The following is a 27,376-nucleotide window of genomic DNA, read 5'->3' as shown; positions in this document are numbered from 1 at the left end:
GAGAAAGGGAGCTTGTGTGGGTGTGTATGCAAGAGAGAGGGACCCTGTATGAGGGGATATGGTGTGTGCGAGATAGTGAGGGAGCCTGTATGAGGGTGTGTGTAAGTGCACTAGAGAGAGAGGGAGTTGTGTGTGAGAGAGGGAGGGACAGAGGGAGCCTGTGTGAGGGGCAGTACTGAGAATGGGGTCAAACTCTGGGACTGGCGATAGAGTGGAAGGGGTTGAGACTAGAGGTGGAGGGGAGAGATACTGGCAGGTGGAGGAGTTGGGGGGCCTGAGAGGGCAAAGTGGCCAGGGGAGTAGGGAGAGTGAGTGGAAGGGACACTCTTACAATGAATTTCTAGGGAAATTCTGCTCAAACTATTTAAAATTCTGCATCTTTAAGTAATAACTTTTTTCTGTATTAATTAAAAATGTAATTACGTAAAGACTGTCATGTAATATGTGTTATTTTGACCAATATAAAGTTTGCAGAAATTTTCAGAATTTTAAGTTTTTGTGCACAGAATTTTAATTTTTTTTGTGCAGAATGCCCCCAGGAGTAATTTTGAGTATGGTAACAAAGCTGGGCGTTTATTAGCTAGGAGGCTGAAGGAGAAGGTATCTCAGAATCATATTACAAAGATTAGAGATGCTGGAGGGAAATTTGTATATAATGCTGGTGAAATTAGTAAAAGGTTTGTACAACACTTTGAGGACCTGTATGATTCAGACAAGACTATACTGTTACAAGGTATAGAACAGTATCTGGGTTGGGTGAAGCTGCCAGAGGCTCCTGAAGAGGTTAGAGAATTTCTGAACAAAGAGATCTCTGCTAGTGAAGTATATTAAATTATTAAGGAGCTGAAAGTGAGTAAGTCTCCAGGTTTAGACGGGGTCACTGCTAAGTTCTATAAAACGTTTCACCCAGTCCTTAGAGCCTCTGGTCCATAGGTTCAATTCATTGCAACAGACTGGCACCATTTCCTCAGCTGCTAATATGGCAGGCATCACTATTCTTGCAAAGGGAGGAAGGGATCACACACTCTGTGGCTCTTACCGGCCTGTATCGCTAATCAATATAGACGTGAAAATACGGGCTAAGGTTCTGGCAGTTAGGCTGGGGAAGGTAGCCCCCGTGATTATCCACACAGATCAGTTGGGGTTTGTACCAGGGAAACTGGCCTCGGACAGTGTTAGAAGAGTAACCAGATTGATCTGGCATTTACAACAGAGGTGGATGCCAGCTGTCTTATTGGATGTGGATGCTGAAAAGGCTTTCAGTAGGGTGCATTGTCCTTTTTTTTTCAAATGCTAGACAAAATGCATCTAGGCGAAGGCTTTATTGGGTGGGTCTGGAAGCTATACGAGCCACTGCATGCGTGTATAAAGGTAAATGAGGGCTATTAGACACCCTTTGAGGTGGTGAGAGGTACTAGATAGGGGTGTCCAGTATCACCTCTACTGTTTGCTCTTTCGCTGGAACCCTTTGCCGAACAGGTGAGATGTGATCCCCGGATTCAGGATATGCAGGTTGGGGAGGTTGCAGACGACATACTGTTTAAGATCACAGAGCCTGACACATCCTTGGCGGCTTTACTGAGGGAAATGAGATCCTTTGGGAGATTATCTGGGTTTAAGTTAATGAAGATAAGTCTGAGTTATTGAGTATTTCTGTCCCTGAGGGTCGATTTGTGGAACTTGGCAATGCACTCCCATTTAAAATAGCTAAGAAATGGGTAAAGATTTGGGGGTTAAAATTGGTCCGGCTTGGAGGAGCTATTTGCTCTTAATTGTGACCCATTGATCCAGGAAGCACAAAGGGGTCTAGATAGATGGAACAGAATGGATTTCTCCTGGTTGGGGAGGGTGGTTATTATAATGAATATTCTACCCCACTTTTGTTACTTTTTCCACAACCCTTCCAGGTGTGGTTCCTGACGGGGTTTTGAAATTACGACTGCATAAGCTCCTTAGATTCATATGTAAATGGAAACCTCCAGGGGTATCTAGCCAAGTCTTATTTCAATATACACTTAACAACAACAAAACCTCTATTCCCTTTTACAAAACTCATATACTACAAACCATCAAGGGAATACCCTGATGTGTGGTGATGTGTGGTAACTATGTCTGAGATAGCCATTCTGTGATTATCCCATTATATAGCCACCGTCTTTATTCTCCAAATCATTTTTTACATTTTTTTCTTTGCTTTTATTTCGTTTTACTAATCAAGTCCTTGATTTTCCCTCTCCCTGGCGGTCAGCTAGACCCACTTAGAGCGTTTTCGCTTGTTATAGAAAGTACTTATCGGTTTCAGTAAGTATGGATGAATTCCTGCTGATGTCGGGCAGGCAGCTTCAACCCAACAGCAGCGGCAGGAATTTATCCATACTTACTGAAACCGATAAGTACTTTCTATAACAAGCGAGAACGCTCTAAGTGGGTCTAGCTGACCGCCAGGGAGAGGGAAAATCAAGGACTTGATTAGTAAAACGAAATAAAAGCAAAGAAAAAAATGTAAAAAATTATTTGGAGAATAAAGACGGTGGCTATATAATGGGATAATCACAGAGTGGCTATCTCAGACATAGTTACCGCACATCACCACACATCAGGGTATTCCCTTGATGGTTTATAGTATATTAGTCTTATTTCAATCAGTTCACTAATGAATTATTACATCTCGATCTCTCCAACGCATCTACAGCCACCACCTCATGGTGCAACATCACCAAAAAGATCGCAGACATTACCTGCCCTTCCATCACAAAAGTAGTACAACCTTCGCCAGACAACAGGAAACCCTGGTTCACCCCAGAACTGAAGCTGCTTAAACAAGAGCTAAGAAATAAAGAACACACTTGGAGGAGAAACCCATCCCCCACAACATTAGCTATTTATAAAACCTCCCTCAATGCTTATAGGATCACCATACTGAGAACAAAGAGAGATTTTTTCTCAAAAAAAATACATCATTTCATATTTGATTCAAAAGCACTTTTCTCCTACGTTTCAGCTCTCACTAAACCATCACCTCCTACCATTCCTGATGATCAAGCACTCAACAAAGCATCAGAACTAGCAGAATACTTTAAGGATAAAATTGACAAACTGACTATCTCTTTCTCATCATCTTTTTCATATCCCCCTTTCCCTCACATTACCTCACCTCAACTAAATACAACGCTGGAAACTTTCGAGACCACTTCAGCACTTGAGATAGAAAACATACTTAAAAAAATGAAACCGTCATCTCATCCCTTAGACACAATTCCTACTAACCTTCTCATCGCAATAAGAAACTCCATATCAAAACCAATTGCAGACATCATTAACTGCTCTCTCTCCCAGGGTCTAGTTCCTGACCAACTTAAATTAGCCATTCTCAAACCTCTACTTAAAAAACCTAACCTTCCAACCACAGATCCAGCTAACTTCCGCCCAATAGCTAATCTGCCATTGATCGCCAAAATTATGGAAAAGATAGTCAATAAACAACTATCTGAATATTTGGAAGAAAACAACATTCTTGTATCTTCCCAGTATGGCTTTCGGAAATCGTTAAGCACTGAATCTCTCCTTATCTCTCTTACCGATTCTATTCTATCTAATATGGACAAAAAACAACCACATCTTTTGATACTACTAGATCTCTCTGCAGCCTTTGACACTGTCAACCATTCATCTCTATTAAAATGTCTGGCAGATATAGGCATTAAAGGAACAGTCTTCAGCTGGTTCAAATCCTTCCTAGCAAATAGACAATTCAAAGTAAAGATTAACAACAAAGAATCACAACCAATCCCTTCCAACCGGGGGGTCCCTCAGGGTTCCTCCCTTTCCCCTACCCTCTCCAACATTTACCTCTTACCTCTATGTCATCTACTTACTAAACTAAACCTAACTCACTATCTCTACGCGGATGACATCCAGATACTCATCCCAATCTCAGAATCCTTACAAAAAACCTTGGCTCACTGGAACAATTGTTTGCAACAGATCAATCATCTTCTCTCCAGCCTTTGCCTCATTCTTAACAACAACAAAACTGAGATCCTAATCATCAATCAAGACATCAACATCAAACTTCTAAACCCAGCTGACCTACTCAACTCATCCACTCCCATATTAAATCACTCACCACATGTTTGAGATCTAGGTATCATGCTAGACAATCAGCTCAATTTTAAAAAATTCATAAGCACAACCACCAAAGACTGTTTTTATAAGTTACAAGTCTTAAAAAAATTGAAGCCTCTTCTTTATTTCAACGATTTTCGGATGGTCCTACAAGCCATTATTCTATCAAAAGTCGACTATTGCAATTCGCTTCTCTTTGGCCTTCCATATTCATCCATCAAACCCCTCCAAATGCTACAGAACTCTGCAGCCAGAATCCTTACCAATACGAATAAAAGAGATCACATCACCCCCATTCTCAAGCTCCTCCACTGGCTGCCTATAAAGCAAAGGATCCTATATAAAGTACTCACCGTAATTCATAAATCCATTCACAATATCTCTCCTCTTCAATTATGTAACCAACTACACCCTCACTCCTCCTCTAGACCCATCAGAGGAGCATATAAAGGCACACTCTATGTACCTTCAACAAAATCCTCGCCTCATAAACGTGCCATATCTACAGCAGGCCCCATTCAATGGAATGCGCTCCCACCAGACATTCGGCTTGAGTTCTGCCACTCTTCATTCAAAAAAAAACTTAAAACCTGGCTCTTTAGCCAAGCTTTTCCAGGACCATGATCATCATTTTTTCCCCTCCAACCAGCAAGAACATATCTTCTTCACAAACCCCCATTTTCCATACCACTACCTACTTCGGTATCTAATCTCTTGCTGCAGGACACTTGAGACTTTCTCACTTATACGTTATAATTTTTATGCTCAATAAGACCTGTCAACTTAATTGTTTAAGTCTTTTTTTTTTTTTTTTCTCCTTTATCTTTTGGTCATCAATGTTACAACGTTATTGTTAAATTTTGAACTTATGTACACTGTTCCAAGTTTCATAACCTTGTTCTATGTAATGCCTTTTGGCAATTTTCATGTTCTGTTTCAATGTAAACCGATGTGATCTTTATTTCATATAGGAACACCGGTATATAAAAATCTAAAAATAAATAAATGAATAAAATTTCAAGGCAAACTAAGGGGAGGAGTAAGTGTGCTGAATTTGTTATGGTATTTTGTTGCAGCTCAACCGAGAACTTTAATTGGATGGCACGCGAGAAAAGAGCAGAGGCCATGGCTAGAGATTGCCCAGGTGGTTGCGGGAGGACCCCCATTTAGAGGTTAGGGAATGGCAAGAAGGGAAGTCGCAGACCTCAGGACTGTCCCCTTTCTCCAGGATGGTGCTGGAGGAATGGAGAAAGGGAAGAGCCAAGCTAGAAAAGGATAAGTGGGCGTTTGAGCTATTCATTAAACACTGCGGGCCGGGGTTGGAGCGGAAAGAAGTAACGAGATGGAGAGAGAGGGGGATAACCAAACTGGAGCAAATTTGGGATGGGCAAGGAATGATTCCCTTTCATATCCTGCAGCAATTATATTCCTTGTTGCAAAAGGATTTATCTTCTTATAATCAATGGGCTCATTTATGTTTGCACAGGGAAGCTTAATTTGGAACTGAAAAGGGGAAACCTCTCTTTGAGAACTTCTGGGAACAGGCAGATACATTTAAAAGACCCATTTCACAGATCTATGTGTTGTTGAATACAAAAATGGTTTATCATTTGGCTTGGGAGAGAGATTTGGGGAATATTTTAGAAGAGGGTGAGTGGGACCAGTGTTATGTGGCTGGTGAGCAAAGCTCAGTTTCGGCCTCAATAAAGGAAAATGGATACAAACTTTGTTATATAGATGGTACCTAACACCAGTTCAACTAAACAAAATGTCAATTACTTATTGTGGCAAATCCTGGAAGGCATGTGGGGCCAGAGGTACGTTCTTATCATTTATAGTGGACTTGCCCAGAGGTAGCTAAGCTTTGGGATAAAGTCATGGATTTTATAAAGGGACTACTGTACTTGGGTTACTGGTTCCTAAGATCCTAAATTGTGTTTGTTAAATATCCCATTGGGGGTGGGTACTGAGTCTCACTGATGCTTGATTTTACAGATAATAATAGTGGTCAAATGTGAGATAGCTTATTGGTAGCGGAGATCTGAGGGTCTGCTCCAGGACTGAGAGAGTTTACTATATAGGGAAACTCATAGCTATGAAGAATGACAAATTGGAAAAATTTGAGAACCTTATCTGCAGTAGAAGTACAAATGTACAGACAGGGCCGGTGGAAGCTCTTGTTGTACTATGGACATTGAGGCATGGGCCCTTGGTCGCTGCAAGAGGGACTTGCAGCGATAGGCTAGTTCCTGAGCAGAGATGGACACAGAGAAGTTAGTTTTTATTATACTGCAACGTAGATGGTAACCAGAGGAACGGGCAATGATCCCAGCCAGCAGAGGAGATGTCTGATGGCAACGTTCCGTCTGAGGGCTGCAGAGTGGAGAAGGCAGCTTCACAATCTCACCAGGTCCCGAGAGGGAGATGGGTCTGGTAGTGGTGCAGGGTAGGCCGAGGATCTATGGAGAGAGAGAGGTGAGACAATGCAGAGAGACAGAACTGGAGTGGTAGTACTCACTCTGAAACTGGCAGTTGTAGTAGAAGAAACCCCCGAGGAGCGGAGGTTTGGGACGAAATAAGGCCCCCGAGGAGCAGGTACCTTAGGCATCCTTGTTGGAAGTAGATAACCCCGAAGGGTGTAAAGGAGCGAGGCAAGGCCCCCGTGGAGCAGGTACCTAAGTCGTCCTGGAGCGAGAATACACAGAGCGAGAGCGTCTGGTACCGTAGAGAGATCAGCATAGAGGATTCCTTGCTAACTCGTATTCGGAATCGTGAATGGTGATTAAATACCAGAGCTTGTAATGTCATGCAGTGGGGACGCCCCCGAGGTTCCCACCAGGACGCACGTAAAGGACAGGGCTGTGTGCGCCCTAGGCAACTCCGGGAGAAAGATGGTTTTACTTCTATTGATGATTTATATTTCCTGATTTTATTGTTTGATGTTTTCTGAGGAATTGTAATATTTTTGTTTTTCCATTGTTGCACTGTATAATAGTCTGGCCTGTTGCACTTAACAGTTCAGTTTTTGTCTGCATGTTTTTATTACTACTTTATGGTCACTTTAGTCTGCATTTGGTGAGGGTCTGTTTGTATTTTGCATGCGTGACTGAGCTGATGTATTCTGCTGGTGTATAGGTTCTGTGTAGGGATCTATAGCAGCTTGGCATTTTCTGTTTTCCTAATAGTAGGTATATTGGTGTTTTAGGGCCTGGTGTAATAATTGCAGTTTGCATTTTCATAAGTAGGGTTGTTAGTGTTTGAGTGCTGGCTGTTATTGTAGTATTGGTATGGGAGATTTACTATATTGAAATTGTAATTCAATTTACTTGTGGCTTTCTGAGAGCTAAGCCCATACCCATCACACACTACCATAAACCCAATATCAATTCCAAGGGTCTTTTTTTACAGGGTTTTACAGCACTGCATGTAAATATTATATACATTTTGTAAGTGATATTTTGACCTCAGAAGACTGTAGTTAAATGTTCTTGTTCATGTAAAATCTATTATAAATGCATAATTTTTAATTGTGTGTGGCAAGGGTGTGACGGGGGGGGGGGGGGGTAGAATCATGCTATAGGTTTCGCCTAGGGCGCCTCATACCCTTGCACTGTCCCTGGGTAGAGGTCTAGAATTTTGAGAGAGGGGCGGGGTGTCAAAGGGGTGATTTGAAGAGATATGCTATTTGTTTGACTTTGATATTCAGGGGGGAATAATCTTGATAGCGAGTTCTGATATTTATATTGGGCATTGTTAGTACAATTTTCAGTGTGATATATTTATGTTAAATGCCTTAGCAAAGATGTACTATGTGCTATGTGCAATGCTTGACTTCATCTATGAACAACCAGTAATAATGTTACAAAATGAATATCTTTGTGATAGACAAAACAATAAGAAACTTACTATATTGTGCTCGCTTTTGCCTAGCAAAAACATTAAAGGTGATAGAACACATCTACTAGTCAAAGTCATTAGATGGCTGCAGCCGGATAAGCTTCATGTTTTATACCTAAACATGTTCAATCACAAATTGATGTGTAGAGATGAACCATTGGTAGAAGATTAGCATACATTGTCTTTTTTTCATACTTGTTCAATATTCAGTTTTTATAAGAATATTAACTCAGTAACTTTTATCTTGGTTCTCAAAGATTTACAAAAAAATGTCCCCATACAATACATGAGTTAAGCCCACTGGGTTTCAAACTGCCCTATTCATATATCCATCTTTGTTCACACTGTATTAAAGTTTTTTCGCATTCACCACCTCGTGGAAGTTTAAAAACTGTATCATTCGCAAAAAAACGAAGTTGAACAAACTTATAATGTACTTCCATGCTGTGAGCTACAAGCGGTACACCTATACGTCCATTTTTATGGCAACTGCGATGTTCTGATATGCGCATTCTAAGGCATCTTTTTGTTTTGCCCACATAAATCTTGATACATGGGCACACAGCTACATAAATAACAAAAGTAGACCCACATGTTATAAATTGTTGAAGGAGATATTCTTTCATTGCTACTTCAACACAAGCCACACTTGAAATGCCTTTTGATCAGATCCTTATTGTTAGTTCAGTCATCCTTCAGGAACGACGGGCTCAATCTTTCTTTTAGATTTCTCCCTTGTGTAAATGCAAATCGCAAATGTTTATTTTCAGAGGTTGGGTTCAGCAAAAGTATGTCCCAGTGCTTGCGAAAAATATTGCAAAGTTCAGATGTACCAGCCATGTAGTGAATCACACAGGTGAACACATTTTTATTACTGGATGTTTTTCTAGAACCCTGTGAAGCTGTTCTTGATGGTAATTAAATACTTTATGCACGATGATTGCAGGATAACCTGTTTTCAGAAAAATCCTTTGATAGCACCCTAGACTATTTCCTGTATTCTTCATTGGTAGAATAGATCTTTTTAAGTCTCAAAAATTGTGCAAATGTCAAATTTTCTCTTAATGTTCATGCATGCACACTGGAGAAATGCAGAAGTTGATTGCATTCAATTGTCATCCTGTGTTACACTAGTTACAAATTGCATGGAGTCCTTCAAAGTAATGGCCACGTCTAAAAGCGTAATACACGTCTGATGAAAATTCAAGGACAACTAAGCCCCTAAAGAGTCTGGGAATTCTGCTTGATGCGCCCTTGTCTTTTAAACCACAGGTTAGAGCTGTCATCAAAACTGGTTTTTTTAAGCTTCGTTTGATCTCTGGTTTAAGGCATCTTTTCTATGATCATGATTTTCTGACTGTAGTTTGTTCTATAATGTTTTCACGTCTAGATTATTGTAACAGCCTGTTTATAGGGTTACCCAAGATCACGTTGCAACCTATGCAACTTTTACTAAATGCTGCTGCCCGGCTGGTTTCTCATACGAAACGGACCGAACATATTTCACCAATCCTTTGTAAATTGAATTGGTTACCTGTGCGTGAACACATTGAATTTAAAATTGTAATGATCGTGTTTAAGCTTCTCAGTCTGGATGGTTCTCATTGGGCAAATGCATTGCTACTTATTTATAAACCAACTAGAGGTTTGAGATCTTCTCAACTAAACTTGCTCGATATTCCTTCTGTGCGGCAAGCTCGTTTATTCTATTCAAGAGAGACATCGTTTTCAATTGTTGCTCTATCTTTATGGAATCTCATTCCTTTTGAGCTGCATACTTTGGAAAACGTAAAGAAATTCAAGAGGCTTTTGAAAGATTTTCTGCTCCATCGGGTCTTTAGTATTTTCTAGAATTTATGACCGTGACAGCTTTTTGTTAGGTATGATTTAGGATCCATCTTTGTCTGATTACAATTGTATTATGTGTTTACATAATATTGTTGAGATTGTGGTTTCTATGAAACTTGATGATTTGTGGTTTTTGATACGTTTGTCATGTTGTTGTTTTAATGATATTATGTATGTATGTTGTAAGTTGCCTAGACCTTTTTGTGTTAGGCGTTTAATAAGTTTTAATAAATGAAAATGGAAATGGAATCTGTACAAGAATTGAGCCCAGCTATAAAACAAGGTCAATTCATCTACTGTTCTGCCCCATAACGTAAATATATCATCAATATATCTTTTCCAGATGATAATTTTATCCTTGAAAGGGGAATGCTCCATCCAGATTCTTTCAAACTCACACATATAAAGACTGGCTAATGATGGCGCCATGTGTTGCCCCAATGGCAGTTCCAGGGGCAGTTCCATTAATCTGTAAAAATAACTGACTTTTTGAAAAAGAAAAAGATTGTCAAGGCAATAGAGGCAAGACAGGAGATAAATGAAGATGGCACTACATGCGGACAATCTCTCTTCTTTAGATAAAGTGAGAACTTCCAACGTGTGATTCAGAGGGATACTAGTGTACAGTGAATTAATGTCCAAGGTAACCATAATAACATCAGTATATTTTTCTAAGCGTTTGAGCTCATGTAGCGTGTTCAAAAAAACAAGAAGTGTTACAAATATAAGAAAACTGTAAAACAAAAGTTTTTAAAAAATCAACATAATGGGATAAAAGTTCAATAATGATTGATTGGCGACATAATAGGTCTGCCAGGAGGATTGCTCAGAGTTTTATGTATTTTGGGTAGAAAATAAATGGTTGCCAAGTGAGGCTGCGCCACATTTAAACACTGAAATTCTTTCATTGTCAAAAACCCCATCTGTAAAGCAAAACTAGGTAATCTGCTTGATTCTTGACTGTAAACATTTGCATGTTTAAAGAATCCATCTTGAGAGATGTCAGAAATTTGGAATCTAAACATGTTCCTTTTGGCCAACAAAATTTAACCATTAAAGAAAAAATTGTGAAGGGGGAGGTCTCGTTATTTTGAATCACAATGTGTTGCGTCCATCGGTTGCAGATGTCTGCGACCGGTCTGCCTCACCTCTTTTTTGCCTTTCTCCTCCTTCATGGGTAAGATGGCTGCCTCCGGTGATGAGTGCCGAAACTCTCGGCATTTCCAACTCAGCCAATTCCACTATCAGTGGCTTCTCCTGCCGCCCAGGCTACTGCAGCAGAGTTTTCTCAACTTTGGAAGCAAATGAAGGAGCTACTCCTTAGAGCAGGACAGAAAGCAAAGAAGATCTACGATGCTCACCATCGAGAGGCACCACAGTTTAAGCCTGGAGCCAAAGTCTGGTTGAGTACCAAGTTTCTCCGTCTTAAACTACCTTCAGCACATTTTGCACCTCGCTATGTAGGACCCTTTGCTATCCTTCGGCGATTGGGAAATCTGATATACAGTTTGAAACTACCTTCATCAATAAAGATACACAACGCCTTCCATGTCTCTCTGTTAAAACCCTTGATGCTCTCCGAGTTCTCTAAAAAGACCCCAGAACCAACTAATCTGGACACTGAGGAAGATATCGAATATGCCATGGATGACATCCTGGATGTCCATAAGAGAGGCAAGACATGGGAGTACTTCATCTGCTGGGAAGCCTATGGACCAGAAGAAAACTCATGGGAGCCGCTGGCCAACATCATGGATAAGGTCATGGTACGTCAGTTCCATCTTGCACACCCATGTAAAGCCAGACCACCAGGAAGAGGTCCTGGAGGGGACCCTTTGAAGGGGGTACTGTTGTGTCTGTCGGTCGCAGACGGCTGCGACCGCTCTGCCTCACCTCTTTTTTGCCTTTCTCCTCTTCCTCCATTGATAAGATGGCTGCCTCCGGTGCCGAGTGCCGAAACCCTCGGCGTCTCCAACTCAGCATGGGCGTCCCCATCCACCATGCTCCTTCCCGTGGCCTCCTATGGCGCGCATGCTGCCTATGCTTATCTACACGTCATGGCGGGAACCTCGGGGGTGATCCCACCGCATGACGTCAATACCTCCGGGTATTTAAGCCTCCACTCTGCTCCTAACGAACGAGTTAGCAAGGACTTCAGTTTAGCTACTCTGACCTCTTCTAAGCTGCATGCTTAGACTCCTCGCTACCCTCCGGGGTATCTCACTCCTGAAGAAGCTCTGGGCACCTGCTCCTCAGGGGCCTCTCGCTTCCAACTACCCTTCAGGGTTTCTACTACTAATTAGACAACCGCTCCTTGGGGGTTTCTCGTCTCTTTTCAGGATCATCTGCGCTTCCAGGTACTCGCTCCTCGAGGGCCTATCCAGCTCAGTGTATCCTGCACCACGGACCTCGGGTCCCACCTTCACAATCTACCAAGAGGATTCCCACACTACTCTTCAGTGAGTACATCTATGATCCAGCTCTCCATTTCCACTCACCAGGTTCAGCTTATCCCGCTCTGCGGAACACTACCAACCTTATAAATCTGGGTGAGACTTCTCCATCTGAGGCTGTCTGAACGTATTGGCACCTTGCTGGACTTCAATGCCATCTCTTCCTGCACAATTACCATCTATCTACAGCAGTACAATAAAGCTTTCCATCTTCAGTGTCTGCTCTCTGAGTCTAACCTATCGCTGTGGTTCCCCCATGGGGCCCCTCCCCGTGGGAGGAGTCATCACCACTGCGACTAAAAGTCCACACTATGCCTCAAACCCAATACAATGATTATTTAAAAGAGGCAATGAAAAAATTGAAGGATCCAGTGTGTTATAAGAAATTAGCTTTGGATCCAACTAAATGTTTACAGTCAAGGATCAAGCATTGGGACATACTTTTGCTGAACCCAATCTTTGAAAATAAACATTTGTGATTTGCATTTGCATGAGGGAGAAAGATGGAGCCCATTGTTCCTGAAGGATGACTGAACTAACAGTAAGGATCTGATCAAAGAGCATTTCAAATGTGGTTTGTGTTGCGCATGTGATGTATGTTCATCCATCTGCAATGAAAGAATATCTCCTTCAACAATTTACAACATGTGGATCTTCTTTTGTTATTTATCTAGCTGTGTGCCCATGTAACAAGATTTATGTGGGCAAAACGAAAAGATGCCTTAGAATGAACATATCAAACATCTCAGATGCAGTAAATATGGATGCATAGATGCACCACTTGAGGCTCTCAGCATGGAAGTACATCATACATTTTCTCAACTTTGTTTTTTGTGATTGATACAATTTTTAAACATCCATAAGGTGGTGATAGTGAAAACATTTTAATACACCATGAGCCAAAGATGGATATATGAATTGGGCAGTTTGAAACCCTTTGTATTGAATGATGACATTTTTTGTAAATCATTGAGAACCAAGTTACAGTTGTCTGAATATTGTCTTTTTCACACTTGTTCAATATATGCTAATCCTCCACCAGTGGTTCATCTCTACGCATCAGTTTGTGATTGGACACGTTTAGGTATAAAATGTGAAGCTTATCTGGCTGCAGCCATCTAATGACTTTGACTAGTAGATGTGTTCTATCACCTTTAATGTTTGTTAGATAAAAGCGAGCATGATGTGGTAAGTTTCTTATTGTTTTGTCTGTCACAAAGATATCCATTTTGTAACATTTATTATTTGTTGTTCATAGGTGAAGTCAAGCATTGCACATAGCAATTTATTCGAGTATTCCTGAGGAATCCTACACAGGCGAAAAGTTGATGGAATAGGAGGAATTTAATAACTGGGACGCTGTTCTTTAAGAGATCTCATTTAAGTCTTTTGTGCATTGCCAAAAAGGGCTATCACTTAAGCATTTCCATGATCAAAGTATTTTAATGATTTTTTATACATATTGGGACATTACAATCAGTTTTTGATTGTAATGAAAATGAAAACGGAGATTTTATAACTTTGCAAATCTTTTTAAAAGGCATTTATAGCCAGAGATTTGGCATCCGAAGTTTTTCCGCTGTCATAAATAAATTATTTTTGTGCACTTTATTTATTTTCTAGTTGTTTCTGTTTAGACTAATGTGTGCATCTAGGGGTCTTTTTTTCTGTTTGAGCAGAACCATAGTTAACCTATGGCCAAGGTGTCCTGAAAGATGCCATGACCAGAGCTGCAATAGAGGGCACCAGCACTCCTTCCGATGTGGCTGGATCATAAGAGCCTGCCTCTGACTGCGTGAAAGACTTCCTGCTGCCACTCTGCACCTTACAAGACTGAAGAGCTGCAGCTGTGCCTGCCTAAAACCTGGCTGCACACTCTCTTCCCCTCCATCATGCAGTCCATGGGCCGAAGGATTTTGGAGCTGGCAGCCAGGAACTTTTAACCTTGTCCTTTTGCTGCCAGCCTGTTTTCCTTCTGTGTGGTTCAAACAGTTGATTTGCAAACTGAACCGCATTGTTAAGGAATAGGAGCCAACAGCCTAAGGATGAAGTTAGAAGCACTTAGGCCGCTGGCTTTATTTATAGGGAAGGGAGGTTCAGGGCTGTGTCCAGGCCCTGGCCTGGGGTCCCAGCGAGATTCTCTCCACTCTTCTCACTTTGCCGTGGTGAAGGAGAGAGCACTGGTAGAATTGGTCCTGAGCCAAGAAGAGGTGGTTAGCAGCCTAAAATTTAAAAGTTGAGCCCTGGATCGCTTCCTTTGCCAGCTCTCATGCCCTCCCTGGAGGAAAATTCAAAGAGGCAGCGAGAGGCACATAAATAAATAGATAATGAGCCACTGGCTTGCAGCAGTCTGACTCGGTATCATTAGTGGGGTTTAATGAGAAGGGGATGGTTAGGAATGGCTGGAAATGAAAGGGGGAGAAGCAGTTTATAGGCTGGGGAAGTTCTGGGGTTCCTGCTGGGGAGGATGAGGTGAGAAGGGAAAGTGCTGGGATCTTTCTCCCCCCCCCCCCCCCCCAATCTACAGGCCTCTCAGGGTGACCAGAGCTCAGGAGTTCCCAGGCACGATTCTTGGGCTTTGCAGTTCGTTTTTTTGTCTTCATGTTTCTATTTCTAATTTGTGGTCCCTTATTCTGTGGCGTGGATCTCTCCTTGTGCTGCATGTGTGACGGGTGAAGGATTTTGCTGGCGTGTAATTTCTGTATAAGTATCTGTAGGTATCTAGCTTGTTCAGTTTTCCCAGTAGGGGCTGCATGGATATTCTGGGATCCGTTACTATATTTTCTCTGCTGCTTTTTCATAGGACAGGTTGTTGCTAGAATGTCATAAGTTTAATATAATAAAAAATCCTTTCCTTCAATAGAAGGAAACAGTCCAGTGGAGGAAACAATCCTCCACTGATAAAGGCTCAGGGGGAGTTGGTATACGATTTAATCATCACTTGCCAAAAACACTTGTTTAACTGACTTTTGAACTAGAAAAGGCGCAGAGGATGGTGACAAAAATGATAAAGGGGATGGAACATCTCCGCTATGATGAGAGGCTGCGCAGGCCGGGGCTCTTCAGCCTGGAAAAGAGACAGCTGAGAGGGGACATGATAGAAGTTTATAAAATCATGAGTGGGGTAGAATGGTTATTTAACCTTTCAAATAATACTAAAACAAGGGGATTCCCCATGAAACTAACAACCAGCAGAGTTAAAACAAATCGTAGACAGCACTTTTTCACTCGGCGCACTATCAAGCTGTGGAATCTGTTGCCAGAGGACGTGATTAAGGCGATGAGCATAGAGGGGTTTAAAAGAGGTTTGGTCAGGTTTCTGGAGGAAAAGTCTAAAATACATTATTAGCCAGGCTGAAGACAGGATGTGGGATTTTGGTCTGACCCAGCATGGCAGCTCTCACATTTTTGTCACCTAGTCCTGCTCTAGTCCCACCTACTCATTCCAAGTCTAGATTGTGGCTTCCCAAACCTGTCCTGGGGGCCCCACGGCCAATCTGGTTTTCAGGAGATCCACAGCGAACATTTGTGACCTCAAGTTTTTATATACTGGGTTTCCAATGTATGCAAAAATCTCCTGCATCGTCACTGAGGATATCCTGAAAACTCAGCTAGCTGTGAGGTCATCAGGCCAGGTTTGGGGGGAACCCTGTTCTAGATAATCTCTTAATGCTGAGGATCTAAATTGAGCTCCCTAGCAGCAGACAGATCAGTTCTCCTGACTTGTTTTTGTTTGTGGGAGACTCGCAGCTGTTCGCTGTCCCTCAGATCATGGAAGCTGAATTTGGGGGCCGCAGGAAGAGCAGACAGTGGGAGAATGCACTCTCTCTCCCTGCATCTCTTTGTCATCACCTGCCTTTCCCATATGTTTAGGCAGGAAGGAGGAGAGGGTAGGATAGGGGCAGTTTAATGTACTGTTCCCTGGGAGATGGAAAGGTAGGAAGGGGCAATGAAGGGATTGGAGACTGGAGGGGAGGATGGAGAACGGGGAAGATGGAGGGTGAGAAAAAGAATAGAGGAGGGTTGGAGGGCTGAGAGATGGAGAGAGAAAGTTGGGGTGGGAGGCAGCAGGGAGGTGTAAAACACAAGGTGGTGGGAAAAGGTGAAAATGAGTGAAGAGAGAGGTGGAGAAGTGACACAGAGAGGTACTGAAGAAATAGAAGAAAAGAAAAATACAAAGAGGAATCGAGGAGGAAAGATGAAAGCAGAGAGCAGTACAATGAGAAACTCACACTATAAAGGTAGAAAAACTATTCTTTCAACTTAGATGTCAGAATATGTGTCTGAGAGAATAAATGTATGCAATACAATTTTTTTCATAAGTATGCATGAATTTATTGATAAATGATATAGTTCTGTTTTGTGCACTTAGTATTTACAACTAAAACAGAGAGCGCTATGACAGAAAAGGGCCACAAGGCCCATCTAGTCTTAAGGCTCTGGTAGTAGAAGAAGCTGAGCCACTGCATCTGGTTTTAAGGAAGCTGCCCATGGGCAAGATATTTCCTGAAAAGAGAATCCCCTAACAGGAACGTTGATTAGTGCATTGCTGTTCAGACTTACTATGAACATTGGGAGAGAAGGTGACCTTGGATGTACTTTGCTCAGTAATGTTTCATCTCTGAACAATCTGTCTCCAGTTTCTGTTCTAAAGAAGCACCAAGTGAAAGCAGTTTTTCCATATAACAAAGTACTTGGAGGGCTGAAAGAGAGTGCCACGGTGAATGTGCCTAGAGGGATGCATGTTTGGCTGACCGTGTCTCTCGCCTTTCTAAAACTAGCACTGCGGCTCAGACAGGGCATGGCTCTTAACCAGACCTTTTCAATGCCCATGAAACATCAACTTCAGAGCCAAGGGGGTGTGATTTTACAAGCAAAAAGCTAGAGTACAAGGAAAAGGAAACTGAAAGGCATTTTGCTGAGGAGCTCTGTCTTAGCACTTAGACAGCAAGGGGGGATCCTGTTCCGAGTTTCCGATCTCAGCACTGCACAGTGTTGGTGCTCATTTGTTTTTATGTGGAGCCAAACGTTCATTGCCGCATTGGCACCAGAAATATATGGGCGTGATAGAGCTTGGTTTGGGATTAAGTAAAGTTTTTATACAGAGCCGTTGGCTCGGATTTTATTGCCCGATGAATCTCTTCTTGAGTTGACTCTGTACTGGTGACAGGGAGGGCAGATGTATAGATTCTGTGTCTCTCAGCTGGAGGATTGTTGCTGTCAGACTGCTTGGGTGCAGTGGGACTCAGGGAGGAGGGAGAGTGATCTGATTTTTTTTTTCTCTGCAGGGTGTCCAGAGATGAATCTCTTTGGTCGCCTGGTGAACACGCTCAGCGGCGTAACCAACCTACTTTCAAACCCCTACCGCGTGCGAGAGATCCCGCTCTCGGAGTACTCCTCCTGCCTGCAAGTGAAACAAGATGGCAGGGTGATAATGTACCAGAATAATTCATCTCGCTCCTGGGACTGCGTGCTGGTGAACCCCCACACCCCACAGAATGCCTTCCGGTGAGTCTTTCTTTTCTGGTTTGTCATTTTTCTTCTTTTGTAAACTTTTGTTTTTCAAAGTTGGTCAGAAAACAGAGTTGCTTACCTGTAACAGGTGTTCTCCTAGGACAGCAGGATGGTAGTCCTGACACATGGGTGACATCATCCAATAGAGCCTGGCATGGAAAACTTATGTCAAAGTTTCTAGAAACTTTGGTTGGTTCACTGAGCATGCCCAGCATGCCACTATCCATGCAGGATCCCTCTTCAATCTCATAACATAGAATTACAAAAAAATAAAATAACAAACATAGACGAAACCCAACTCCATAGAATGGCAGGTGGGTTTTGTGAAGACTAACATCCTGCTGTCCTAGGAGAACACCTGTTACAGGTAAGCAACTCTGCTTTCTCCGAGGACAAGCAGGATGGTAGTCCTCTCACATGGGTGAATCCCCAGCTACAGGCTGTCCCCAAAGACAAAACGACCAACAGACAGCTAACCACACGCCAACAGGCACAACAACAGAGGTGCTGTTGGTGACAGAGGGAGACAGCCTGAACCTAAAAAAAGGGCTGTAGGTAGGAAGAGTTCTAGAGGACAGACTGGCCGAAACTGCTGTCACGTTGGCCATCCCTGTCTAGACAGCAGTGAGAAGCGAAAGTGTGGAGAGAGCTCCATGTCGCAGCCTTGCTGATCTCATCTACAGGTGGCTTCAGGTGGGCCATTGAAATTGCCATGGCTCTGACAGAATGAGCCTTAACATGGCCTTCAAGCTGCAGTCCCGCCTGAGATTAACAGAAGGAGATGCAATTTGCTAGCCAGCTGGACAGGGTCTGCTTAGCAATTGCAACTCTTAATCTGTTCCTGTCAAAAGAGATGAAGAGTTGTGTAGAATGCCTATGGCCTGCCTGCCAAGAAGAAGGCTAAGGCTCTCTTGCAATCCAGACTGTGCAAGACCCATTCACCCTGGTGCGAATGAGGCCTGGGAAAAAATGTGGGCAGGATGATTGACTGGTTAAGATGAAAATATGTCACCACCTTAGGCAGGAGGTTAGGGTGTGTGCTTAGGACCACCCTATCATGGAAGAACTTCATGTAGGGTAGTTCCCTGTACGTACCCGGATCAGTCCAGACTCCTGGGTTTATTCATCCCTGCCAGCAGATGGAGACAGAGAAAAGCCTCGCTGACACTGCTTGAAAATCCCTGGTGCCACCTGCAGTAGCTCAGTATTTTCTCTGACTCTGCAGATGGCACAGGGTGCATAAACCTGTAGTCCTTTTTTCTTTACCCTTGCTTTTTGAATTTTTTCTCTTTTTGGGTGAGCCTTCCTCCTAGGGACTGGGTTCCTTCTGGAACCTGTCTTGTTCGGTTGAGGGGCACCATTTAGGTCCAATTTGGTACCATGGGGTGTACATCTGGTGGTCCAGATCGCTCCCCCTCGAGGCCGGCTGTGCAGCTTCTAGCCCTTCTCCTTTTTCTTACAGGGGATTCCCTCCTTGTTGTTTTAAAAAAACAAAACAAAAAAAAGCTGATTTGTGCTGGACAGCTCCTTTCAGCTTAGGAGAGACTCCTGTTTCTCTGGTTTTTTTTCTTTTTACAATTGTTTAAAGTTTATTTAAAAAAAAAAAAAGTTTTTATCAAGGAAGAGGAAGTCGGCTGTGATTAAGGCTCCGAGGCGATGCTCCCCCCCCCCCCCCCCCCTCTCAGGTCGCGACGATTTTTTACTTTATTTTTAGTTTGCTCAGCTGGTTTTTCATGGTTCGCGGCTCGGCATGCCGCTCGTGTGGGGCCGTTCCAGCACGGCTCAGCTGGTTGGGGCTGTGCTTGGGCTGCGTTTCGGGGGGAGAAGGACCCTCCCTCCTCCCGGGGGTCTCAAAACGCCGGCGCCTATGTACGCGCATGGCTGCCGCGGTCGGGCCATTGTTACATTGCCGCGGGGGAGCCGGCAGCCATTTTGGAGCCGGATTCGTGCGAGCCACAATTTTTGGAGGGGGAAGAGGATCCTCCACTGTGGCTGTCCCGATGTGATGTGCAGGGGTTATCTGGGGGGGGCGGAAGATCAGGCAGGTCCTTTACCCCAGAGGCCTGGGGGAGACCCGGCTCCCATTTTGCCCCCAGGTTCGCATCCCTTCTCTCCTGATTTTATTCTCCTGCTGCACCAAGCTTATCTGGCACAGCCGGAGGGTTTAGGGAGTGCACCTTTGCCTCTCGCCCCTCAGGACCCGGGTCTGCGGCCTTTGGGTTCAGATCCAGGCCCCGCACGGCCGCAGGACGCCAGCATCCCGAGGGGGCCTAGTTCTGGAGGGTCACAGGGAGCTTCACAGGGTCTGCTCACCCCGGCAGGGGCAACGCTGGGTTCTTCAGTACCAGATCTGCTGTCCCGGAACCTGGATCAAGACCCAGATCACGGAGATGAAAGCCATCGGTAGCAGAAGGGAATGATCCCAAGATTCTCTGGTTATTCCAGAGGGAGGAGTTGGTTTTTTTGCTTCCACAAGTTCTTGAGGAGTTGGGTTTAAAACCCCCTCAAGAGACTCCAGAGGTGGATGGGGCGGATCCTGTTCTGGACAGTCTTCGGGCTCCTCCTTCCGCATTCCCGTATCATAGGTCAGTGCGACAATTGATTGAGCATGAGTGGGCTTTCCCGGACTCTGGTTTGAGGATAGGTAGGGCTATGGCCAAGCTCTATCCATTACCAGAACAGACCTTGGAGCTGTTTGCGCTTCTGTAGGTGGATGCGACAGTTTTCGCGGTCACAAAGAAGACTATGATTCCGGTGGAGGGGTCCGCAGTCCTCAAGGATGTACAGGATCGGAAGTTAGAGCTTCACCTCAAATGGGTTTTTGAGAGTGCGGCCTTGGGACTCTGGGCTGCCTTGTGCTCCGGTTTTATGCAGAGAGCATGTCTGCGGTGGGTGCAAGATTTGCAGGATGCACCTCCTGGTTCTGACACATCGGAGGTGGATCATGTGGAGGCGACGGTCGCGAATGTAGCGGATGTGCTGTATGACTTGGTGCATTCGCTGTCCTGGGTTATGAGTTCGGCAGTAGCGGCCAGACGTTTACTTTGGCTCCGTCATTGGTCGGCGGATGTTTTTTCCAAGGCCCGGTTAGGTTCTTTGCCTTTCAAGGGGCGTCTCTTGTTTGGTGAGCAACTGGAACAGCTCATCAAGCAACTCAGTGAGACAAAGGTACATAAGTTGCCGGAGGACAGACCAAGGAATCGCCAGGCATTTCAATCCAGGTGCCGCTTCAGGGACACCAGACTGTCTCGTCCTTTCAGAGGTCCTGTAGGGACGCAGTCACAAAGGACCTCTCAGCAACCGCGGGGAACGAATTGGGGTCAGTCCTTTCACGGCAGGTGACGACCTTCTCGAATTTCCTCGATGGGAGGAGCAGCGGCTGCCAAGTCCCCACAATGAAGCGAGGCTGGTTCACTCTGCCGTCCCATTTATAGGGGGCTGGCTGGCAGATTTTTACGGGGAGTGGACTAAAATCACGCAGGATCAGTGGGTTCTCTCACTGATAAGAGACGGTTACGCCTTAGAGTTTGCACAGCCCATTCAAGACCTCTTCTTAGTCTCCCCTTGCAGGTTCTGGTTCGGGAGACTTTGCGCAGGTTGTGCGGTTTGGGAGCAGTGGTTCCGGTACCACCTCGCAAACGGGGCAGAGGACGTTATTCCATCTATTTCATTGTCCCAAAAAAGGAAGGAATGTTTCAACCCATTTTGGATCTCAAATCGGTCAACAAGTCCTTAAAGATTCCACGGTTTCGAATGGAAATGCTACAGTCAGTCATTGCGGCGGTCCGCTCTCGGGAGTTTTTGGCCTCCCTGGATCTGACGGAAGCATACTTGCATATTCCAATCCGTCCAGAGCATCAGCGGTTTCTATGGTTCGCGGTCATGGGTCAACATTTCCAATTCCAGGCTTTGCCTTTCGGTCTAGCGACTGCTCCTCGCACGTTCACCAAGGTGATGGTGGTGGTGGCGGTGGCCCTACGACGCGAAGGGGTGTTGGTGCACCCTTATCTCGACGATTGGTTAATTCGGGAGAAATCGTTGGAAGGCTGCCGTTCATCAGTTCAGAAGATTGTTCACCTGTTGGAGTCTCTTGGCTGGTTGGTAAACCTGATGAAGAGTCACTTGGAGCCGTCCCAGGTTCTCAATTACTTCGGAGCTCGTTTCAATACGAGTCAAGGCAGGGTGTTTCTCACTCAGGAGAGGATGCTCAAACTGCAATCACAAGTTTGGCGCTTGCTGGTGTTGAAGATTCCGCAAGCCTGGGACTTCCTACAGGTTCTGGGTTCAATGGCTTCAATCCTGGAATTGGTACCGTGGGCCTTCGCGCACATGCATCCACTTCAGAGGGCCCTGTTGGACAAATGGAATCCCCTGTCGCAGGCTTTTCATTTACCAGTGTTGCTGGATGCATCAGCATGGAACAGCCTATCGTGGTAGCTACTATCTTCTAATCTGCAGCGTGGAGTCAGTCTGGAGATTCCGGAGTGGGTGGTTTTCACTACCGATACCAGTCTCTCTGGTTGGGGAGTGGTCTGCGAGCAACAGTCGGCCCAGGGCACTTGGTCGGTGATGGAAGCCTCGTGGCCAATCAATCAGTTGGAGACCAGAGTGGTGCGGCTGGCCCTTCAAAACTTTCTCCCCCTCATTCAGGGTCGTTCGGTCAGGGTTCTGTCGGACAACGCCACAACGGTTGCTTACATCAATCGTCAGGGCGGGACCAAGAGCCAGGGGGTGGCAATGGAAGCACAGGACTTGTTTCAATGGGCAGGACAGTACTTGGTTCAGCTAGCGGCTTCTCATATCGCAGGGGTTGACAACGTTCAGGCCGATTTTCCTCAGTCATCAACGCTTAGATCCAGGTGAGTGGGAGTTGGCGGAGTCCGCAATGTGACTCATCCAGAGAAGGTGGGGACGTCCCCACGTCGATTTGATGGCAACTTGGCTCAATGCAAAAGCTCCTCGGTTCTTCAGTTGCAGGAGAGAACACGGGGCCAAGGGAGTCGACGCTCTAGTAGTGCCTTGGCCTCCAGAAGTCTTGCTGTATGTGTTTCCGCCATGGCCTCTGGTGGGCAAAGTTTTGCGCAGAATAGAGACACACCCCGGGAAGGTGATCTTAGTGGCTCCAGAATGGGCTAGTCAACCGAGGTTCGCAGATCTAGTCAATCTAGCAGTGGATGGTCCGTTGCGTCTGGGTCATCTACCGGAACTTCTTCGTCAAGGTCCTGTATTTTCCAATCAGGCCGATTGGTTTTTGTCTAGCGGCTTGGTTTTTGAGAGGCGTCGCTTGAGGTGGAGAGGATATCCACAACCGGTGATCACTATGCTTTTACAGGCCAGGCGGCAATCTACTTCCCTCTCATATGTTCGAATCTGGAGAGTCTTTGAAGCTTGGTGTACTGACCGAGGGATACTGGCGGTTCAGGCAGGTGGTTCAGGCAGGCGGTTCAGGCGGTTCAGACTTGATTTCTCAAGTCTTATTCTTTTTACAGGATGGTCTAATTAAAGGTCTTGCCTTTAATTCCCTTAAAGTGTAGGTGGCGGCTTTAGCCTGCTTACAAGGCAAGCTTGAGGGGTATTCCTTGTCATCACATCCGGGCGTCCGAAGGTTTCTTCGGGGTGTTAAGTATTTGCGTCCTCCGATGCGGAAAGTATGTCCTCCTTGGAACCTTAATCTGGTTCTGTGGGTATTGTGTGATGCCCCATTTGAACTGATTAGGAGAGCGACCCTTAAGGATTTGACTCTCAAGGTGGTGTTCCTGGTGGCCATTTGTTACGCCAGGAGAATTTCCGAATTGCAAGTTTGTCTTGTTGGGATCCTTTTCTTCAAATATCTGATTCAGGTATTATGTTGCGAACGGTTCCTTCCTTTGTCCCAAAGGTGGTTTCGGCCTTTCATGTTAATCAGACTATTGAGCTTCCGGCATTTGCAGACTTGGATGCTTCTACACAGCATACTAAGGAGCTTAAATGTTGGCTGTCCATAAAACCTTGTTTCGCTAACTCAAGGTTACTAATGAGTTCAGAAGATCTGATCATCTGTGTTATGGAGCGGTGCAAAGAAGGGTATCCATGCCTCCAAAGCAACTATTGCCAGATGGCTTTAGGTTTGGCATATATTCTCAAGGGCCGTCAAGTTCCTGTGGGTTTGCGGGTCCACTCGACGTGGGCTCAGGCCGCTTCTTGGGCGGAGGCTCAGTTGGTGTCTCCGCAGGAGATTTGCAGAGCGGCGACTTGGAAGTCGCTGCATACTTTTGCAAGGCATTACTGATTGGACTTGGGTTTTGCTGATTCCAGGTCTTTTGGTGAAGGTGTCTTGTGAGCAGGACTCTCCAGGTCCCACCCTCTCTAGGAAGCTTTGGTACATCCCAAGCGTCTGGACTGATCCGGGTATGTACAGGGAAAATTGGTTCTTACCTGATAATTTTCGTTCCTGTAGTACCAACAGATCAGTCCAGAGCCCACCCGGGTTGGAGGGGAGAGTCGTCCGCTCAGCCATAATCTTTTCAGCAAACTTCTGTTCTTTGTTATAAACTTACACATTTTTTCAAGTTGTTTACACGGTTTTAAGTCAGTTTATTGCACATAGTGTTTTCAGCTTGGGTACAGATCAAATACTGAGCTACTGCAGGTGGCACCAGGGATTTTCAAGCAGTGTCGGCAAGGCTTTTCTCTGTCTCCATCTGCTGGCAGGGATGAATAAACCCAGGAGTCTGGACTGATCCGTTGGTACCACAGGAACGAAAATTATCAGGTAAGAACCAATTTTCTTATATGTCACCAAGACCGGAAGCTCACTGACTGCGCTCTGATGTGATCAAGTACTTAAAGTCACAAGAATGCAGTGGCTCGAAAGGAGCTTTTAATGAGTTGAGGCAGCACCACATTAAGATCCTAAGACACCGCAGGAGGCCGCAGAGGAGGCTTCAACTGACTCTGCATAAAGTGACCCACAATAGGTTGCACAGGAATGGGCGAACCATCGACATCCCAGTGGTAGGCACTGATCGCACTCAAGTGTACCCTAACAGAGTTGGTTTTTAAACCAGAATCTGAAAGGTGCAGGAGATAATCAAGCAGCTTTCATATGGAGCAGGAGGAAGGATCCACGCCACGGTGCTTGAACCAAACTGAAAACCTCTTCCACTTCAGGCCATAAGACTTCCTAGTAGAAGGCTTCCTGGAAGCCACCAGGACTCAAGACACATCATTGAAGAGGCCAAAGGGCTACAGGATCAACCTCTCAACATCCAGGCCGATCCTGGGTGATTAGGTCTGGGGAGGTCCCCAGACTGATCGTTTCCCAGATGGGGAGATCCCACAAGAGCAGTAACCAGATCTGCCTTGGCCAGTGCAGAGCTATGAGGATCATAGTTCCCCTGTCCTGTTGAAGCTTCAGGAGAGTCTTCAGCACTTGGGGAAGCTGAGTGTACGCATACAGAAGGCCCTTGCCCCAGTGACAGGCAAAGGCATCTGAGGTTGGTTTGCCGTTCCCCCTGTACAGGGATCAGAACTGATCCACCTTCCTGTCGCAGGGGGATGTGAACAGATCCACATTCGGGTTCCCCAGCAACGGAAGATCCGATCTGTCACCTCTTGTTTCAGGGACCACTTATGGGGCTGGAAGGCGCGATTCGGCCTGTCCACCACCACATTCTCCGTCCCGGCTCAGAGCACCATACCCTGCAACAGAGCTCAAGACCAGATCTGAACAGCTTCTTGGTACAGGAGAAATGATCCTGAACCTCCCTGATGTTGATGTACCACATTGCCACTTGTTTGTCAGTCTAAATCAGAATCACTTTGTTGACCAGCTGATCTCTGAACGCCCAGAACGCATACCAGATCGCATGGAGCTCCAGAAAGTTGATCTGGCATTGTGCCTCCTGGGTGGTCCACAAGCCCTGGGTGAGGAGTCCTTTAACATGGGCAACCCACCCCAGATTGAACGCATCCGTAGTTAACACAATCTCAACTGGGGGACCTTGAAAGGACATCCCCTGGAGCAAGTTGGTCAGATTATCCCACCAAGACAAGGAGTTCCAGAATGCGAATGTGGGCATGAAGGTCCTGGGTGGCCTGCTGCCACTGGGACCGTAAGGTCCACTGAACTCTGCACATATACATGCAAGCTAAGGGGGTAACATGGACGATCGCAGCCATGTGCCCTAATAGTCGTAGCATGCGATGTGCCGAAGTCAGCCGGCTCTGATGGACCACTTCTGTCAGAGACGCCGACATGAGCGCACGATCTCGGGGAAGATACGCTCGAGCCTGAGCTGTGTCCAGTCTGCCGCCAATGAAGTCCAGCTGAGGCGATGGGGCAATATGGGATTTCAGGTAGTTGATGATAACCATTCAGGTGTTAGAGTCCCTGGGGTTTAAGTGTAGTGACCTCACCGCTCTCTCCTGGGAGGGGCTCTTGACGAGCCAATTGTCCGGGTAGGGTACGCACCCACAATGGCCAAGCACTTGGTGAAGACGCGTGGGGCTGAGGCCAGGCAGAACGGCAACACTCTGCACTGAAAATGTCGCTCACCCACCACAAACCGCAGGTACTTCCTTTGCCCATAGAAGATCCTGATGTGGGCGTAGGCGTCTTATAGATCGAGGGAACAAAGCAACTCTCCTCTTTGTAGGAGGGGAATCAGGGTGCCCAGAGAGACCATCTTGAACTTTTCCTTTTTCAGAAACCTGTTCAAGGCCCTCAAGTCCAAGATGGGACGAAGTCCCCCTGTTCTCTTTGGAATCAGGAAATATCGGGAGTAGAAACCCCACCCCCTGGTGACCCAGTAGAATAGGCTTGACAGCCCTGGCTGTTACTAGGGCGGTGAGCTCCGACAACAGTATTTCCTGATGCGAGGACTGAACCCACAAGGAGCATGGGGGAGAGTCCGGAGGGACACCCAGAAGATTCAACCAGTACCCCCAGCGGATGATGGATAAAACCCCTGGTCTGATGTCATGCTGGGCTAACGGTCCCAAAAGACCCATAGTCTGCCCCCAACCAGAAGGTCCTGAATCAAGAGTACCGGTGGTTGGCTTATCTCCCCTCACAGCCAGTCAAAACCCCGTAATGGGACCTGACTGGTGCAGCAGATGAGATTTGCGGGGTCCGCTGCTGCCTAGCATGGCCCCTGGATCCCACCCACTGGGCTCAGGTGCGAGAAGCGGGAGGATAGTACTTCCTCTGATGATAAAAGGACCTCCTCGGGCCGCACCGCAACAATGTAACAAGAAGGCTCGCAGACCTACAAACTTAAAATGCAAACAAAGAACGCCGCATGAATAACGGAGAGTAAACCCGATACCAGAGAAGTTCCTGAGGCAGCTGGGATGCGAAATGTGATCACGTCGAACTGTATTCTGTTATCAGCCAAAGGAAAGTATCCTGCATTTAACTTGTTTTAAGCGAACTGCACTTTGCTATTAGTTAAAAGGAAGGTGCCCTGAAGCCAATTCGTTCTCGAGCAAATAATGTGCTTGAAAAATCCAAAAGCATATTTTATATAAATGAAAAATCTTTGAAAAAATAATTGATA

General features: G+C 45.3%; 1 protein-coding gene across 3 annotated transcripts in view; it reads left to right on the top strand.

Moving 5' to 3' along the window:
- The window catches only part of PLA2G6 (phospholipase A2 group VI), a 130,133-nt gene that overhangs the window by 6,318 nt on the left and 96,439 nt on the right, over positions 1 to 27,376 (top strand). Inside the window, exons 1-2 of one of the 3 annotated variants that reach the window (XM_029590160.1) lie at positions 16,400 to 16,564; positions 17,612 to 17,831. In XM_029590160.1, coding sequence (XP_029446020.1) covers positions 16,432 to 16,564; positions 17,612 to 17,831 — 353 coding nt within the window. In that variant the 5' untranslated portion in view covers positions 16,400 to 16,431. Of the gene's footprint in view, positions 1 to 16,399; positions 16,565 to 17,611; positions 17,832 to 27,376 lie in introns of those variants that run through there. The other 2 variants (XM_029590157.1, XM_029590159.1) reach the window with 2 other exon arrangements.

The sequence above is a fragment of the Rhinatrema bivittatum genome, chromosome 2 (genome assembly GCF_901001135.1).
Source record: "Rhinatrema bivittatum chromosome 2, aRhiBiv1.1, whole genome shotgun sequence".
Lineage (NCBI taxonomy): Eukaryota > Metazoa > Chordata > Amphibia > Gymnophiona > Rhinatrematidae > Rhinatrema > Rhinatrema bivittatum.
The sequence above is the reverse complement of the archived record's forward strand: the minus strand, read 5'-3'. Positions and strand labels throughout refer to the sequence as shown.